This window comes from Colobus angolensis, unplaced genomic scaffold, assembly GCF_000951035.1.
Source record: "Colobus angolensis palliatus isolate OR3802 unplaced genomic scaffold, Cang.pa_1.0 Scaffold123, whole genome shotgun sequence".
In the NCBI taxonomy this organism is placed as follows: domain Eukaryota; kingdom Metazoa; phylum Chordata; class Mammalia; order Primates; family Cercopithecidae; genus Colobus; species Colobus angolensis.
In genome coordinates, this window is record NW_012113475.1 from 2636279 (window position 1) to 2656282 (window position 20004).

The 20004-nt window shown below is 32.4% G+C and overlaps 1 protein-coding gene across 1 annotated transcript in view; it reads left to right on the forward strand.

Moving 5' to 3' along the window:
• Positions 1 to 20004, forward strand: part of CCSER1 (coiled-coil serine-rich protein 1) — a 1373537-nt gene that overhangs the window by 702175 nt on the left and 651358 nt on the right. Inside the window, exon 9 of the mRNA XM_011932673.1 lies at positions 288 to 365. Within this exon, the coding sequence (XP_011788063.1) occupies positions 288 to 365 (78 nt within the window). The remainder of the gene's footprint in view (positions 1 to 287; positions 366 to 20004) is intronic.

The window sequence follows — 20004 nt, forward strand, 5'->3', positions numbered from 1 at the left end:
GGCATTTTGTCTTGGATTTAAGCACATTGTGACTCTACTGTTGAACTGTGGTTCTGACTGAGTGATGCCTAGAGTGGAAGAAAAGATGCTTAAGGTGGGACAGTTGTGACCTAAAAATTAAAGCTCTAAATATTTAAGCTAATTTTAAGAGCACTGACAGAGCACAGCGTATGCACAGAGAAGAACATGAATTATACACTAATCAAATTTTAATAAGTGGAGAATGTTAGTATAGAAGTACACACCTCACCAACAATATGTTGTTGTTGTTGTTTTTCATTTTGCAGGGAAAAGTTCGGCATTTACAGAAGGCTTTTGCTTCAAGAGTAGATAAATCCACACAGACTGAACCACTAGGCTATGATGTAAGTAGCTCTGTAAAATCATTTTTATCTTCGTTTTTGGTATTCAGACTTCCACAGTTTATTTACCTCTGCGGCCGCTGTGTCCATACATTGATTTAACAGGATTTAGCGGTGCACCATTCATCTTTTGCTCTTAAATAATCCCCAATTACCTTCTGGAACTAAAAAAGATAATTACAGGCACCAACTAGCATACCAATGTCTTATCAATTTTTTTAAACCAACAATTTTGTTACAGTCTTTTGAATTAGTGAATTTGCAGACATGTAGAAGATATGCATTAGAAAACTAGGACAATTTATTTTTGAAAAAATATTTATTTATTAACAGTTTAATAAAGTTACTATGTTTGCAATCACCAAAGGTGAAGCACATCATTTTTATATGCAGACACGTAAAAGCAAAAACAACTTTGAAGAAACATTTAAAATAATTTTTTAGTTCTTGGGCTTCAGTGCAGGCAGCAGAAAGTAATTTAATGGAAAGTGTTTTTCTGTTAGTGTGAAATACTTGTTGAACTGTCAAAATAGGATTGTAAAACATGTTTTAATACAGTATTACATCTAGTAACATTGGATTATTTGGGAAAACATTGATATAAATACCCATTTTTTTCTTAAACACAGCTAAGAAAATTGCATTTTGACTAAGTTCATGACTTTAAACTTCCTCTTGATGAAAAAATAAAGAAAGTAATTTGATCTTGTAGCTAACATGTATGATGACTCCCTCTTCTATTTAGATATATTTATTATTATTTTTAGCTCTTTACTGATAACTAGAAATAAAATAGAGATAATTTTAAGTTTTATGATGATGAATAATGATAAATTATATGTTTATCTGTGTGTTCTCATTATGTTAAATAACAAACTTGGATGCTACTTTTGTGTTGCCGTGCAAGCTATATTATTTAATGTAAAACTACTGTTCCCTTTTAGGAAATAAACCAAAGCTTTGAATTACTGCACAAATTGTTTTTAAGTGTTTATATGCCTTGTTTTTTTAATTAAAAAGAACACTAAAAGCTATGAATTAAAAATTATTGTATTACACTTATTTTAAGATATATTTATTCTAGATATCTAAATTCTAGATCTCAATTTTGTGACTGAAATTCTTCTAGCAGTGTTGTATATTATTTAACTTATGTTAATTTCTAATTTTAAAAAGAAATAACTTTATGGTACTTAAAGAGGATTTACCACAAGTAATTCAACATTGGTCTTTTGTGGGGGTTTTTTTCCTGTCTAAAAACTTGTTTGTTTGTTTTTTTTTTGTTTGTTTGTTTTGTTTGTTATTTGAGACGGAGTCTCACTCTGTTGCCCAGGCTGGAGTGCAGTGGCGTGATCTTGGCTCACTGCAAGCTCTGTCTCCTGGGTTCAAGCGATTCTCCTACCTCACCATCCCAAGTAACTGGGATTCCAAGCACCCACCACCACTGCCAGCTAATGTTTGTGTTTTTAGTAGAGACAGGGTTTCGTCATGTGGGTCAGGTTAGTCTCGAACTCCTTACCTCAAATGATCCACACGCCTCAGCCTCCAAAAGTTCTGGGACTACAGGCGTGAGCCACCACCCCCTGCCTAAAAATTTTTTAATAAAAATATTTATATGCTAGTCCTTAGGATATAAACCCAATACATGTTTTACAAATAACAACGTTTGTATCTGTAAATCTGCAAGATAGAGAGTTAGTTAAATATGAGTAATAAGATCATAATTTTCATTAAATCTTATTCCAATATAACATCATACAACACAGGGACTACAAGTTAAATTAGAATCCACTTATTTCGAGGCCCAAAATTTTTAAATAAGTTAACTGAATTTCAGAAAAACGAAGTCACATTTTACTACTACATGACCTTTGTTGGGAGTCTAGTCTTTTATTTAAAGTAATGTGTTCGGAAAAGGGAAAACAAATATACATTTGGATTCAAATTTTCAATTTTATTCAATTTAAAGAAGCAATGTTTGAGAGATAGAATTCTAACTTTTTAAGTGGCAATATAAATATAAAATGTAAGACTTTTATGTAACACCATCAATTTTATGTGACACTATTAGTGATTGCTTGTGAGAACTGGTTACTGAGGAATGAACGACACCTCTGGGGAAATGACTAATCTGTGGATAGTTATTCTAACACCATAGTTACCAGCAGCCTCTTATGTGTTTGCCTATCCATGCCTCATAATTTACTAATTTCTACAATATTTCTTATATCAAAGCCATTTAGTTTCCTAAGCATGAAAATAAAAATTTAAAACGAAGCCATGGTAATTGTTAATCCTCATTAAATCTTCATTGTTCCTAGCTTGTTTCATGTGTTACAGTGATAGTTTAATGCATCTTACTGTATTGAATTAAGGTTAAAGAATAATACTTTTTTGACAATGAGTCTCTAAAGAATCCCCTTTGTATGAACAAATTAAATTTTTAAAATATGCATGTAAAAACTTATGAAAGTAACTAGATGTAACTGTAATACTAAACTTTAGGGCAACTTGCATGTGAAAAACTGGGGATGGAAATACTTAAACAAATCAAAAATAAGTAAAACACTTTCAGTATGATGAATTACATAACTGGAAATATATAATTCATAAATAGTACAATTTCTCCCATGACCAGGATATATTTTGAATATTTATTTGTAATTTTTAAAATATTTTATATGCAATAGTAATCATTTATTCTTTAGTTTATAGTGTTTTGTTCTGTTTCACCCTCAGGAAATATAGTTTCACCTTATTTTAACTTTCAAAAATATTGTATACACACATGTATCTATTTATAACTTGCAAATTGTGTTTATTCAAAAACAAGAAATATCTCGTGGAAATCTTGTACATTATGGATGTTTCTTATACTCTTTTGTTTTCTTCTTAAAGCTGCCAGCATTAGCCACAAATCGTTCTTTACAGATTATTATGGACCATATTTTATTGGTATGCGTATCAGAATATATGACACTACATGTCATCATTAATATAATTTCCTTGGGAAAATAACTGTTGCTACACATTTTGCTTAAGATAAGAAATAGAATCCCCAGAAAACATTAATTATAATAAAATCTATTAAAAATTCACTGCCATGAATAAGTTTAAAGATTTGTACAATAAACTACTTTTATCCTGCACCGGATTTGTCAGGAGGCATGAAACTAATGTTAGTTTACAATGTGCTCTGACTTCTAATGCACATGGCAAGACTTAAAAAAAAAAATTCAGAGTGTCTCAGCACAGGCCTGTAAACACCATAGTTTTTGTGATGAGGGAGATGGTTAAATAAACGATGAATGTGTCTTAAATAATCAATGTCAATTTAACCTCTTCCACGTTCCTCTGTCTGCACAGGCTTAGTTTATTGAAAGATCAAAGAATAATTTCTTAGGTGTCATTGTGTTATTGAAACAGGAAAGAAGATGAATAGATGTAGTCAACTAGCATTGCTGCCCATTCCAAGATTACATTGAAGGGTAGGGAAGTTTTTTATCTAATTACATCAAATGTATAAACAGATGTTTCAATATAGTATATATGCTGTCTGTAAATATTTTATAGCTTGAACTACTACAAATAGCGTTTTGATTACAATATTTGAGAGTGAATAATCAAAACATTCTAAAGATCTTATTTTCTGACAGTGAGAAATTCAGATACTTTCATTAATTTGACATCTTTATGGACAGCTTTTTTTAAACTTCCATTTTATGTCCTGAAGAAGGTTGTTTTTGAAAATGTGACTTTAAGTGTAACTTTTCTTTTCAGATAATGCCTGAAATTGACACAGAATATTCACAGGATTTAAAAATTTCTCTGAGCCACAAATGCACTAAAGTTTTGAATAAAGCAGTTTCTTCCTTTCATTAGCATGTGGTTTACACTTATATTTAATTAGAAGCCGTTTTTAGGCTTGAACTCGCAGTGTTTTCTTTAAGACTTCTGACGTTATTAGGTATTTCATTAAATATTAAATTATTAATTATTGTTAGTTTAAATATCATTAGAGGTTTCAATTTGGCTACAGAAAATGGACTGAACTATGGTATCACATATTTTGTCTCAGTCATGTATGAATAAAGCATAAATCAGTTTATTAATGGATGCTCATACCACTGTTTGTTTTTTCAAATATTTTAACACACTTTCCAAATGATGAGATTTGCTTTATAAATACAGTTTTCTACTTATACATGAGGAAAATAATATTATTTGCATCATGAATGTACACTTTGAAAAACTTTTCAATGCAATTATCTGTGTATTTCACAATCCCTGGTACTTTTCTCAGATTTAATTTTGGTGATGCTCCTGGCACAGTTAGTTTGCACACAGTCCTAAAAAATATGAAAATAGTTCATCATGCTGTATTCATGTTAGGAATAAAAATGATTAGTTTTTACTGTAATTGTTTTATTAGATAGAGCAGAAGTGTTTTTTGTGCTGTGCTAACATATTATGTCTGCCTATGGATTAAGCCCCATTCTAAGAATTGAATAACTATCAATTAGGCTTTCTCATCATGCTGCTAATATACTGTAGTTTATTAAAATTTCTCTTCTGCTTTTATTTATTACTTCTATCTTCTTAAATTCAGTACTTCTCCTAATCATGTATGAATGCGCTCTGGCATTTATTAGAAAAAAGTGACTCCCCCCCAAATACTTCATGTATTTATATTTACTTATCTCAGATAATTCTATTTATTTTTACAAATTAAAAAACATTTAATTTTAAAAATTGAGTTATATATTCCAGATATTCTTATGGACTATATTTTTTCCCATTACATTAAAGATAACTTTTAGATAAGAACATTGTTAAAAAACACTTATCATGTTTAGAAACATGATTATCTGCCGCGAGTGCTTATTAACATTTAATGGAGTCACATCTTATCCAGTGGTAATGTTCCAAGGGCATCACTTTGAAAATTTATTCATGCTTTCATTCAAAAAATATGACTAAGTCCCCTCTAGCAGCCAGGCTCCATTCTAGGTCCTTGGAATATACCTTTAACCAAACAAAAAAATATTCCTGCACGGAGCTTGCAATTGGTGAGGGCATACTTAAAAATCAATAAGCTAAGTAAATAAGCAAATTATATAATGCATTTGAAGGTGCTGAAAGCAATGTAAAAATAAAAATAGCACAGAGAAAGAATAATTCTAAGTGTATAGTGGGAGGGTCAAGACTATGATCAGAAATTTTGAATAGGGCGATCTAGGGAGGTCTGAGTTTGAGATTTGAGACTTAAAGAAGGTGAGGTGAAAATCGTGTGTAATCAAAAGTTCCTTTGTGATGTGCTTCTTGAATATTCCTTGATGTCCCTTCAGTCAGTAAGAACTAAGCACTTTGTCGTTGCTGGAGCCCTAGATAAGAATATCTTCATTTAGACGTCATGCAGCATAAAAATTATATTCTAGATCATAAAACCTAGATTCAGGCTCCATACATCAAGAGAATCACACTAGAGGAATACAATCTACCTGAGGGAACAGGCGACTCAGCTCTTCTCTATCATGTTCACCTAGCATAAGCACTGAGAAGAAATCTGGGTAAAATCAACCACACCGTATTAATTACATTTGCTTCTCCTCTTTCTGTTTGTTGCTTGCATTCACCCTACCCTCTTTTTTCCATGAACAGTATTCTTCCAGAGCAGACAGAGTTGGATTTATATGCTTTAAATGTATAAGTAGACTTCATTGTATATCAGCATATCCCATTTATCAGAGGTGTGCTGGTTAAACTAAACAAATATAGAAAGCACTCAATGATTACTTGGTGAAAAAAAAAGCTGCTAATTTTTTTATATTTCTAAAAATTTATAACAAATTAATATGCATTGTTTTATTCACAAAACATACAGGTGTGGATATTGCTATATACTATTTTTCTATATTATTTCTTTTATATCCAACAAGTATTTAAAAATTACTGTGTTAGGCCTTTTAGAATGAAGTATTAAACTCAAATCAGCATAGACAACTAGTAATTTCTAAACATAAGTGCCAACATGCAGTTGTTTTTATAGTGTTGCACTGAGTAATTCTTTTTAAAATCATGAATATTTGCTTAGGAGCCAGATCCCCCTGGACTGATGCCAGGTCTTTAATTCTGCAGTGACTGCATAGAATTAGTATCAGTGAACCGACAGCCCTTTTGTTAAGAGAATGTGTGGTTGAGATCCTTATGAGGAAAACAGCAAGGCTAGATGTCATCTATGAAAGTTATTATAATTATAAAAATATTCATTAAGATGAAACTGCACACAAGGATGGGAAGAGAATGAGTTGTTGCTGGTCCAAGGTTGTAAAGTTTGAGTTGCAGAAGAAATAAGTTTTGAGATGATCTGCACAGCAGGGTGACTATAATTAATGATAATGTATTATGTATTTCAAAATAACTAAATTTCAAATGTCTCACTACACAAAAAGGACAAGTAATGTGATGGCTGATGTGTTAATGTGTTTGATTTAATCATTCCACATTGTATACATTTATCAGTATCAAAATATCACATTTTACACCATTAATGTATACAGTTTGTCAGTTAAAAATCATGTTAACTTAAGAAAATTTGAAGAGAGTACACATGCAGGAGGTTTTATATAGTTTAAAATAGTAATAATAGATACCATATTTGCTGAAAATTATGTTGTGGTAGTGTTGATAAAAGAGAAGAAAAATACGTATTTGTTGAATGAAAAATTTCTCCCTGTCCACTTCTACTTCCAACTCATAGATTGCTACCTTTATAGGAAATCTAAGTTTAACTTCAAATTTTTCTAATTTTTTCCTAGACAGCCTTAGGAGTCTTTTAGAGTATCTAGTGTACTGAGTAGCATTATATAATAAGTCCTGGCCGGATGCGGTAGCTCACGCCTATAATCCCAGCACTTTGGGAGTCCCAGGCGGGCAGTTCACGAGGTCAGGAGATCGAGGCCATCCTGGCTGACACGGTGAAACCCTATCTGTACTAAAAATTCAAAAAAAAAAAAAAAAATAGCTGGGCGTAGGCGGTGCATGCCTGTAGTCCCAGCTACTCGGAAGGCTGAGGCAGGAGAATGGTGTGAGACCGGGGAGGTGGGGCTTGCAGTGAGCCGAGATCGCGCCGCTGCACTCCAGCCTGCGAGACAGAGAGAGACACTCTGTCTCAAAAAAAAAAAAAAAAAAAGAAGTCCTTACAGAAAGAATTTGTACCACCCCACACCAAGTATAAGCTTGAAGTATCTCTCATTGTCTATTTACAATGCATCAATCAATTGCTGCTAATTATTATAATTTGTATAAAGTTAAGTTCTATGATTTTATTCAGGTACTTGTTTAAAGTAAATTTTTGTGGACTTCTATTAATTTATTTCTATCAAAAACATTGCTTTCCTTTGATGTGGTCTACAACCAGGAAAAATTTGCAAAAGGAAATGTATCTTTATTTTATATATATACATACACATATGACATACATATATACATACATGATATATATGTACATATATTGGCATACACACATAAATATCCTTGAAATATATATATATATCCTTGACATATATTTGAAATATATGTATATTCTTGGAATATATATTATATCCTTGAAATAGATGTATCTCCTTGAAATATGTCAATGAAATATATATCTGTACATATGCACACACCAAAACATTATGTATTAATACACACACGCATGCACATGTATACACACACACACAAATAAGACATAGGTAAAAAAAAAAGTTTGCTTTTATTTGATGTATTATTCCCATCGTAGAAGTTAGAATTAGACGCATTCTTTAATTTTTCTGTGTATATAATAAGAATTACTGAGTATCGTATCTTACATTAACACAATGTTTAAAATGATTATTTGAATTTTAATGTGATTAAATTGAATTTATATAACTATTAGCTAGGAATATTTGCTGTGCATTTTATTATACTTGGTACGTATTAATATAAAGATAATTTCTTTTTAAGGTAATAATCAAATTAACTCTCAAAAACACTAATTTTTTACTCACAGAAATCGTAAACCCATATACCTTCTAATGAAATAGTGATAACAATTTTTTCCATAACACAGATGATGGTATTTTGATTTTCACAGTACACTAGCTCATGACTTTTCTGTTTTGTCTTGGTTGAGCTTTTGTTTCACTAGCCTATCAGATTTCATTAAGTTACTTAATTTTTCTCTCAATTTTCTCATGAGATCTGCTATTCCCTTTGACAACTCTACTTGTACTTGATTTGGATGCACAAAAATGGATAATATGTACCAAGAACATTAGTCCTCATAGTGGTCTTTGTCCATCAAAATGTTTTTCAGCCACCTGATTCATGCTTTGGGATTTGAGAATAGCTAGCTTCTACCTTTTGCCAGTGAAATAACTAATATTGATTTGAGAGGAAAAAAGTCATTGAAATGTTTATATTAATAGTGTTTCAAAATAAAACTGTAAAGGGATTTTTAACTTATAAAAAGCCACAGAGAGATAAAGGGAAAAAAAATTCCGTAAATGTTTGGCTTAATAACAAGCCAACAAAAGAACAGGAATTTTCAGAATATTACATTAGAAAGTTTCCTAAAAGAGAGCCACGTGTAGCATTAACTTTATGCTCTATAATTTTTTGACGCCACATTGTTAAGACGGTAATTAGAATTTTAAATTTATAAAGTTAATCTATTATAGAGAAAATTTATACCAAAAAGAATGTCATTTGCATTTCAGAGTACTTAAAGAATCAAAGTTCTATACATACCAGAATTATTTCAGGTTTGCCATTATTTTATAAGTTTTGTGTTTACAAATGGATTTATAGATTTGAATTTAAACTATCACATAAGGGGATATTTATTTAAAGTGTGGTCTAATATAGAGTAACTTTCAGCGAGAAAAGTAATTAAACAGGTTTAGCATTTTGTTGTATTGGAAAAGTATACCCTAAATATGAATGAATTATTCATAAGCCTAAGAAAGTGCTAATATAGAATGAAAAGTATTATGTTTTTAAGTTTTGGGGGTTATAAGAAACACTTAGAGCCGGGTGCAGTGACTCACGCCTTTAATCGCAGCACTTTGGTGGCCGAGGTGGGCAGATCACCCTAAGTCAGGAGTTCAAGACCAGCCTGGCTAACATGGTGAAATCCCTTCTCTACTAAAATTATAAAAATTAGCCAGGCATTGTTGCAGACAACTGTAATTCCAGCTACTCAGGAGGCTGAGGCAGGGGAATCACTTGAACCCCAGAGGCAGAGGTTGCAGTGAGCCAAGATTGTGGCACTCCATGCTGGGCGACAGAGCAAGACTCTATGTCCAAAAAAAAAAAAAGAAACAATGTTGTTCTGTCTCAGAAAGAAAGAAAGAAAGAAAGAAAGAAAGAAAGAAAGAAGCAATGTTGTTCCAAAAATGTTACCTAGAAGTGTTTTTTTGTTTGTTTGTTTGTTTGTTTGTTTGTTTTGGGACCGAGTCTTGCTCTGTCGCCCAGCCTGGAGTGCTATGGAGCAATCTCAGCTCACTGCAAGCTCTGCCTCCCAGGTTCACGCCATTCTCTTGCCTCAACCTCCCGAGTAGCTGGGACCACAGGCGCCCGCCACCATGCCCGGCTAATTTTTTCATATTTTTAGTAGAGACGGGGTTTCACCGTATTAGCCAGGATGGTCTTAATCTCCTGACCTCATGATCCACCTGCCTCAACCTCCCAAAGTGCTGGGATTACAGGCGTGAGCCACCCTGCCCAGCCGAAGTGTTTTTTTTTTTTTTTTGATTTATGAAAAAGATGCTACAGACCCTAAATGAGTCTGAAAAGATTAACTTTTCTTTGCAGGAGTATCAGTAATATGACACAATCATATGTCATAAAATACAAAACTAAAAAGAATTTATGTAATTCATAAAAATGTAAAAAATACTTGGTGTGAGTGTATTATTTTATATGCTTTTGAAAGTTTTTTTTTCCTCCACTTTGGTTTTAGTATGTTAAAATAATCATATAAATGCTAGCTTATCTATAAATATATTACAAGTACATAAACATATATGTCTTCATATATGTTTTTGGCATGTCAAATACATCCATATTATTTTCCTGTAATATTAATGAATGAATTTTACTATTCATAATTTAAAGGACTGAATATCATTAAATCACATTAATATTTTAAACATTTTTTACATTTTGTTTTAAATTTTCTCCTACTAAAGAATAGCAATGGCACATACTCTCCAGAAGAGGATTTTGAAGACGCTAATAGAATTATGTATGGTCTTATCCTACACCTAGCAATTCTATCTCTAGAAATTTAACCTGAACATACACTTTCATATGTGCCAAACAATATTTTCATAAGATTTTCTTTATGATCATTTTTTATAACAGTTAAAGATGAAAAACAACACACATAACAATAGGGGGCTATTTGATAATGGCTTATTATCAAATGAGTTACAGTATAAGGACAAATACAAGTGCAAAAAAAATCTAAAACTTCAATCAGAAGTAAAATTATATTACTATTGTTGTAATACATGGGAAGTTATTTGTGTATTATAACATTTAACAGCTAAATCTAATGTTTCTAGCATCCGAGTTATTTCAGGATAAGAGAAAATAAACATAACTATGAAAATACAAGATAAAGGAAATAACCTGGTAATGTTATATTCAAATGTAAAGTGTCAATATGAAGTTACTATTTGTTAATTGAAGAATATTTTCTTGTTTTACCCACTGAAAAAGTATAAACCTTTCAAGCTTATAGGCTTAACTTTCAGTAGTCAGGAAACAGAGGAGGTGGGTGAATAAGTTAAACAATACCATCAGTCAACAATCAGACAAAATCCAAATGGGCAGTATTCTACAAGACAACTCATATGGTATCCTTAAAAAAGAAGATGCTATTAAAAATTGGGGGACTATCTGCCAGGCTTGGTGACTCATGCCCGTAATCCCAGCACTTTAGGAGGCTGAGGCAGGTGTATCATGTGAGGTTGGGAGTTCTAGACCAGCCTGACCAACATGGAGAAACCCCATCTCTACTAATAACACAAAATTAACTGGACATGGTGGCACAAGCCTGTAATCCCAGCAACTCAGGAGACTGAGGCCGGAGAATTGCTTGAACCCGGGAGGTGGAGGTTGCAGTGAACCAAGATTGTGCCATTGCACTCCAGCCTGGGCAACAGGACCGAAACTCCATCTCTCACACACACACACACACACACACACATAAAATTAGGGGACTATCTTGATTAAAGAAATTAAGACACAACAACATGTGAAATGCATATATATGTGTGTGTGTGTGTGTATGTGTGTGTGTGTGTGTGTATATATTTGGGTGTGTATGTGTGTATACACACACACACACACACACACACATATATAGTGAATAACTAGAGAGAGGGAGAGAAGACCAAAAGCAGCTATGGCAACTCTTAATTACTGAATCTAGGTGCCATGATTTCAATGTTCATCTCCTCCAAATCTCATGCTGAAATTTGATTCCCAATTGGAGATTGGGCTTAATGGGAGAATAGGGCGTGTTTGGGTCATGAGAGAGATCTCTCATTAATAGATAAATAGATTAATAGATTAATGCCCACCCTTGGGGTGAGTGAGTTCCTGAGAGAGCAATCACCTCCCCACTGTCTCTCCTGCTTCCTCTCGGGTAGTGAGTGTCATGTCTGCACATACCAGCTCCCCTTCCATTTCTGCCATGATTGGAAGTAGGCGTAGACTTTCACCGGATGCCCAGTCTTCCAGCTTGCATACTCCTGAGCCAAATAAACCATTTAAAAAAAAAAAAAAAGTAAATAAATAAATTACCCAGTCTCAGGTGTTAGAGCAATGCAAAATGGACTAAGATACGAGGTGAAGGCTATGCAGATGTTATTAGTACAAGTCTGAATGTGGCACATATACACCATGGAATACTATGCAGCCATAAAAAAGGATCAGTTTGTGTCCTTTGTAGGGACATGGATGCAGCTGGAAACCATCATTCTCAGCAAACTATCACAAGAACAGAAAAACAAACACCACATGTTCTCACTCATAGGTGGGAACTGAACAATGAGATCACTTGGACTCGGGAAGGGGAACATCACACACCGTGGCCTACTATGGGGAGCGGGGGAGGGGGGAGGGATTGCATTGGGAGTTATACCTGATGTAAATAACGAGTTGATGGGTGCTGACGAGTTGATGGGTGCAGCACACCAACATGGCACAAGTATACATATGTAACAAACCTGCACGTTATGCACATGTACCCTAGAACTTAAGGTATAATAATAAAAAAACAGAAAAAAGAATAGTACAGGTCTGTTTTTCTGTATCTTAAAAGTTTTCCCAATAAAGGGAATGGTTTCCCAAATTAAAATACGCACAAATATTTAAATGGCATTATAGTAAGATGTAATGTATGGCCAGGACTAAATTGGGATGGGCAGTCCAGCAGTAACATGTATTTGAGGTACATCTGAAGAAATTTGAACAAGGATTGCTATTAGATATGATGAAAACTTCTTTACAGGAACAGTTAGAGGTTACTACTGGGGAAAAAGGCAAGCAAAATGAAAAACAGAATGTACTATGTGGTTCCCTTTTTAATTAAAAAAAAAAGTGGAAATGAATCCAGAAAGCTTGGTATAGTGGCAATCTCTGGTTTGTAGGAGTGTACCATTTTATTTCCTTATTTTTGTTTATCTCTTTTTGTCACTTTTTGCAATGAATATATGTATTTTTATAATAATAAAATGTACTTTCAAAGTATAAATACATTATTTAAAAAAGAAAGCTCATCACTGCGAACTTGAATATGAAATTATTTGCACAATGTATTTGCTTTCTATTCAAGACCTACTTTCTTACAAAATAAAATAACTTGGAAAATTTTGTGGAAACAAAGAATTTAATGACAATTTTGTTTCTAAAATGTAGTTATTAAAAATAAATGTTAAATATTGCAGAATTTTTCTTTCTAATTTGACAATATATTGAATGCATTATACCTTAAAGCCCAAGAAGATTAATCTATTTTGTAGCTGATTTTCCTAGTTTATGATATCCCCAGAGTGGTAAATCATAAAAAAGAATCTTTCAAATTATTATTTTCACTACAATGTAGTCACAGGAAGCCATTTGTTCTCATTAGGTGAACTTTACTATTTCTTTGCAGTTGTCTTCATATTCTACTTGCTCAAAATGACACAGATATATTAAAGGTTTTTTTGTCCACTCCACATTACAAATACTAGAATATTAAAACTTTTGTGAAAAGAGAAATGTTAGTATCATATATTTTCATTACATGTTTGTCTCTGAACATATTCAGGCTATTATGGTATTTTTCCTCTCATTTTACTATTTTAAAATTAAAAAGTGGATCTGGGGTAGACTTTCATTAAGTATATGAATGTTAGGAGCCTTAAATTACACAGAAAAACAGAATTCCAGATTTCTGAAATGTGTAAAATAACATAAAAATATATTCTCTCTGTCTTTCACGTGCACTTAACCAGTATTTGTGTAATAAATACTGAATGTCAGGCATCTTCTTAATGTTTAATCCTTAGTCTTAAAGATTTTGTGGACTTTTTTTTTAAGAAAATGTCTGGCAATACCATATTTGCATCTGTGTGTAACACACATTTATACTCCTGATGTTCCTTGTATTACCCCTATTCATTTACAAACAATTACATAAAAGAAAAAAAAAGAGAAAGAGATATTCCAGACACTGAGATTGTAGCAGTGAACACCAAGCAGACACAACCAGACAAGTTTTTTGTCTTCATAAACCTCATATTCTAGTCAATGAAGACAGGCAGTAAACTAAAAACCAAAGAAGTAAACAAGAGAATTTCACACCATGTTAAGGGCATAAAGGAGATAAACAGAAAGATGAGATTAAGAGAAACTAAGTGAAGGGAAGGAGATACTGTCTAGAAAAGAGCCATCAGGGAAGATGGTTCTACCAGTGTTGCATTTGAGCTGGAACTCGAGTGATGGTTCACAGAACCAGGACAAGCATGGTGACAGGGAAAATCATACTGCCAAAAACATTCCACTTTCAATCCTGCTGAGTGCTTCAGGATTTCCTCATACTGCTTTTGGTCTTGTCATGTTACATTTAGTCTCTATGGGTTCTAATCTACGTAACACCACAAATACATTTTCCAAAAATAAAAAATAAATGCAAACACACAGCTTATGTTGTGTTGTATTTCTAATTTGAAATACACACACACACACACACACACACACACACACACTGAATGGCTCAATAAGGCATGTAGGATAGAATCCACACCCCCCAAACCAGCATCCATGGCTGCTAAAATTGTACCCTCCCCTATTTATGCAGTTCGAACACCTACTGTTTTCAAACTGAAACCTTTTATACCGTCAACACTGATTCATTACAAACTGTTAATCAGTTTCTAAGTTTTTAGGTTTCGTTTCATTTTTGGTTTATTTTTAACCATTTCATCTGGAATATCTCTGCCCCACAATATATCTCTATTTTAAGCCAACCTCCAATTTCATATCCTTGATTTGACAACGCAAACAAGGAGTGATTTCTCTGTCTGTAGAACTCCTTCAGCAGTTATCAGTTCTATTTAACCTACCTTCATTTTACAGTTACCAGTCCTATATAATGTTGCCAGTTTCCTATATTAGCATGTATATGTCCTATTTATTGTAACTTACCATCTTTGTAGTATGGCTCATCCTTTCCTATATTCATTTATATCACTCGAACTAAATGTTTACATTCCTGGGAGCAGATATCACATTCTATGCTTCTTGCAATTTATACTTCTTTTCATATATAGTACCAGCACAAAATGAAGTCTCCTTTTGTAAAAAGGGTGAAATATTTTGAGTCTTATATTTCTTATTACTTAAAATTGCGATAAAGTTTAGACATTAAAATATAATAATAAGAAAATAATTGTTGCAGATTAACAAAATTCTGTTGAAGCTTTCTGTTCAGTACTTTGGATGGTGACTGTGGGTTACAAAAATACCAGGACAGCCACGTGAGACTTACATAGTGCTTAATTATTTCATTTTCTTGCAGTTTTCTTTAAGATGGAGGAATACATAAAGAAAAACAGTTTATTAAAACTTGTTTTTGTGCTCTAATTATAAAAGCAAGGAAATGAAAATATTTGCTAATTAATCTTCCCTCTTTAATCTCATGTTTGGTAATAGAGCATATTTAATTGGAAGTTGGGAGCCTATGTGCATTACTAATATATTTGTTATAAATGTTAAGAGCAATTTTTGATTGAGAAAATCATAAATAGAACGGTTTTATGTTGGTCTGTGTTTGTTAAAAGTCTGTGAACATTTTAAATATTCATATTAAGTAAAATTTCATTTTATTTTATTGATTTCATTCATTTCTTTTTGTTTTCTTCTTTTCAAGGCCCTGTGGAATCCTACATGCACTGAAGGTTTATTTAAACCAGTACTTATTTCAACTTAGATTAAATCATTATTTGACAATAAGAAATGCATCACTAATCTATGACATGTAAAATATTGAGTAAAAACAATGTTTTCATCATTTCATATTTTAAGTATGTAATATAGAAGTATTTTCAGTTCAATTCACAATTTTTGCATTTGCAAAAATCATATAAAATATTGAAGATTCAACTAAACCTATTTCTGCTATATTCTCATTGTATTTTTAAAACAAAAATAGATTTTGTTTAAAAATTATTTCTATATACAAGTGTTCTTAAATGTAATATTCCACTTGGCAGTAAGTATTTTTTGTTCACTCTTCTCATCCATGTCATTGGTCTCCCTAGTTATAGTCTTAATTTAATTTCATCACATATTCTATGTAGATTAGATAAATTTGAAAACAATGCCTTTAGTGTCTTCCATCTTAGTAGGACATTTCCTACTGTAGAACAAAATGATCTACAATCTGTTTTCCCTCACATCAAGATCAAAAGATGAAAGCAGTATGTCTTTAATTAGAATAAATAATGAAGAGTCTTATTCTAACTACAGAAAATGTAACACCTGTTTAGATTCCCAGATAGTTGAAGATGATTTATTGGAAGTTAACCTCATATTAAAGGGAGTCTCCTGAATGTATCCGAAAAGGCTATCTGTGGCCTGGACATGACATTGCTTCCTTATTTCTGTGTGTCTCTGTCTGTTGCCTTTGTGTAACAGGTCACTTTAATTATCAAGTGACCAGGTGCCTACAAGGCACTCCTGAATGTCGCAGTTTACTGCAAGGATAGGTGACAGAGATAGACAGCCCAAAATAATGGCTCAATGTTGTGGTCAGGGTTCAGGGCAATAGAAAAGTCATAAAGCCAAGAAGAAGAAAGCAGGTTTTACTGAGAGTTCTCCATGTCGTGCAAACAGACAATGAAGTAATCATGGTTAATGATGGTAACCTTTATAAATATGTTATAAAATTAATTAAATTATTTCAATCATTATGTAACATAATATTATGAATCGTAAATGCTGGGTTTAAAACATGGTATTAAAATAAAAACTATAAATATATTTATTTACACAAAATGGTGTATTTGCCCTTGTTGGTTTTGCTTCTTAAAACACCCTCTGCGATCTAAAATACAAAAACATTTGTTTGTTTTTCTAACAGTTTTCTGGAGTTCCTTCTTTTATCCTATTCTTATCTCTTTCTTTTTGTTGTCTTATTTTATATTTGAAACCTTTAAATGTAGATAATGTAAAACTCCATCCCCTTAAATTAAAGCACTCCCCTGGTAAAGATTTTTATCTACATGAATGGTCAATACCGTATTATCTTGAAGAAGCAAGAATTCAATTGAAGATCTTTTGACCAGGCTACCAAGACAAAATAATTTGTATTAGCAAGTGAAGTAAGTCAATAAAGAAAGGTACATTTTTTCCTCAAAAGCAATTTAGCTGAAGCTTTAACTACAGAAAAGAAAAGGTCACCTGTTTCGAAAGGTACAATTTTATGATATATTTTCAATACCAGCAAAACACTATTTTTCTTTCCTCCCTCCCTCCCTCCCTCCTTCCTTCCCTCCCTCCCTTCCTTCCTTTCTTCCCCCTCCCTTCCCCTCCTTTTTCATTTTATTCTTTCCTTGTAACTGAATCAATGCTAAATATACATCAGTAAACATGTTTACACATAAATAATTTTATTTTCAAGGGGAAATATTTTCAGACATCCTCACAGTGTTCATTACATAATTTGTCCACTAGACTCTTAAAGTGTTTTGTATAAATATTTATTTGATTACATTAAAAATGAAATTTAAATAGGGATTAATGGAGATGTTGTGTTCGTTTTTAGAAAAATGCGTGAGAACTGTTGTAATTTTTGTGCTATATTCCAACATGTAACAAAATTATAGTTGATAATTATTTCCCAAAGCGGGGACAAGAGACATCAGTATTTATTGATCAAAGGAATATTATTTTCTACTATTATGCCAGCATGTTTGTCCAAAATGTTCTCACAATCATTAATTCAAAATATAAGATTGAGCAAACTTGCCATCATCTTTCAAATAAAGAAAGGAACTCAAATTTGAAGAAGTCGAGTAACTTTCTCAAATTCATATAACTTTTCTAACAAAAGACAAAGACATAGATTGTTCTCATGTGCTCCACATCAAAAGTCAGAGTTTTGTTTTGTTTTCCTGATTCCAAAATGCTGGTGGGTTGTAGAATTGCAGAATTGAATACAATATATGCATTCATTACATATGCAAATATATAATTGTGTATTATGTATATATTATATTATTAAGCTTGAATTTTGAAGTACTCTTTATGAACTAGGGATAATTGCAATGGTAAACATTTACTATGTGAATGCTACCTACTATGCCTAAGGTATGAAATGTGTGAGTTAAGGGAAATATTTTATAAGAGTGAGAATGATTTATACAAATATAGAGAAATGCATGGAAGGAAAGCCATGGACCCCTTTGCTAGGTACTTCAATGACTATGAACATATTTTATTTATGTTTTAAATCATTCTGACAATTTAATTTGACTTACCAAGTTTTAGAATGTAGGCACTTATCATTATCTGTTAAGTTTATTACATATAGCTATGTTTTAAATGGTTTTTTAATGAAGACCCTAAAGTAATATGTTATTATATGCATATGTTACTATATGATATCCATATGATTTTATTGTGACACATGATTTTATTGTGACACACATATAAACTTCCTTAGTTTTCGTTAGTTACCTAAATTTAATATTGTTTTAAATATTTATTTCATTATAAAACAAAATGCACTTTCTTTTTCATATCTAACTTGCAACTAGAAGCAGAAATGTCCAAATTTAACAAGGAGATGCTTTTCATGTTGTATTTTGAGCTTACTTCTCCTTATAGTACTCTCCAAATACAGTTATATACTATTTTAAGTTTTTCATATGTAATCACTCTCTCTCAAACAAATCTCTATCTTACTTGGTGATTTTTTAGGTAATCACCAGTATTGTATGCTGGCACCTTGAAAAGGAAACAGTAACACTAACTTATTTTCAAACACGTCAGTTTCATTTGCTATGTTTACTTGAAACAAGTCTACATGTCAATGAATAGACTGATGTGTATATCAGGGAAAGAAAAAGAAAAACTATTCTTTCTTGGTGTTAATAAGCATTAAGTGTTGTTAGATTTTTTTTTTTTTTTTTAAAAAAAACAAGATCTGGCTCTGTCTCCCAGGCTGCAGCGCAAGTGATGCGATCTTGACCCTGCAACCTCTGCCTCTCGGGCTCAAGCCATCCTCTGACCTCAGCATCCCAAGTAGCTGGGACTAGAGACACACACCATCATACCAGGCTCATTTTTTTGTATTTTTTGTGGAGATGGGGTTTCACCACATTGCCTAGGCTGGTCTTAAACTTGTGAGCTCAAGCGATCTACCCACCTTGGCCTCCCAAAGTGCTGGGATTACAGGCGTGAGCCACAATTCCCAGCTGGGAAATATCCTGTCTTCTAAATGACATCTGTTGGATATCTGAATTTGCATAATGGAGAAGAATATGATAGGCTATAAAATGGGGGGAGGAAGAGATACATAAGCATGTTATTTTATCTTTTACACCAAATCGTACTTTTTGAATCTATGCATTGGTTCTCTCTTGTCTCTCTTGTGTGAAACCTTTTTTTTTTTTTTTTTTTTTTTTTTTTTTTTTTTTTTTTTTGATTTTTGTGTGGGGCACATACAAGAAATTGATGAACAAGAGTCTCAAATGATAAAATATTTTCTGGCTACTTTCTTGCTATCTGAAAGCTGTTTGCCTCCTTAATTTGTAAAATTGTGGTCACGTTATATATGGGCACATACACACTTATATAGGAAAGGAGGGTTTCCTCATTTAAAAGCTGTCTTAAAAGAAAAAAAGAAAGAAACTTGATACTGAGGAGAAAATATGTAGGTAGCATAAATATTCTTTGTGAAGAAGGACAAGTTTCCTGACTCCCACAAAGAAAAATGGCAGATGAAGGCCAATTTGATCCTGATGGAGAAAAGCAATTATTGCAGTAAGGGTAAAAAGATTGCTTCTTCCCTCTAAGATAGAGTTTAAATTTTTTAACTTTCCTTAAAAAATTA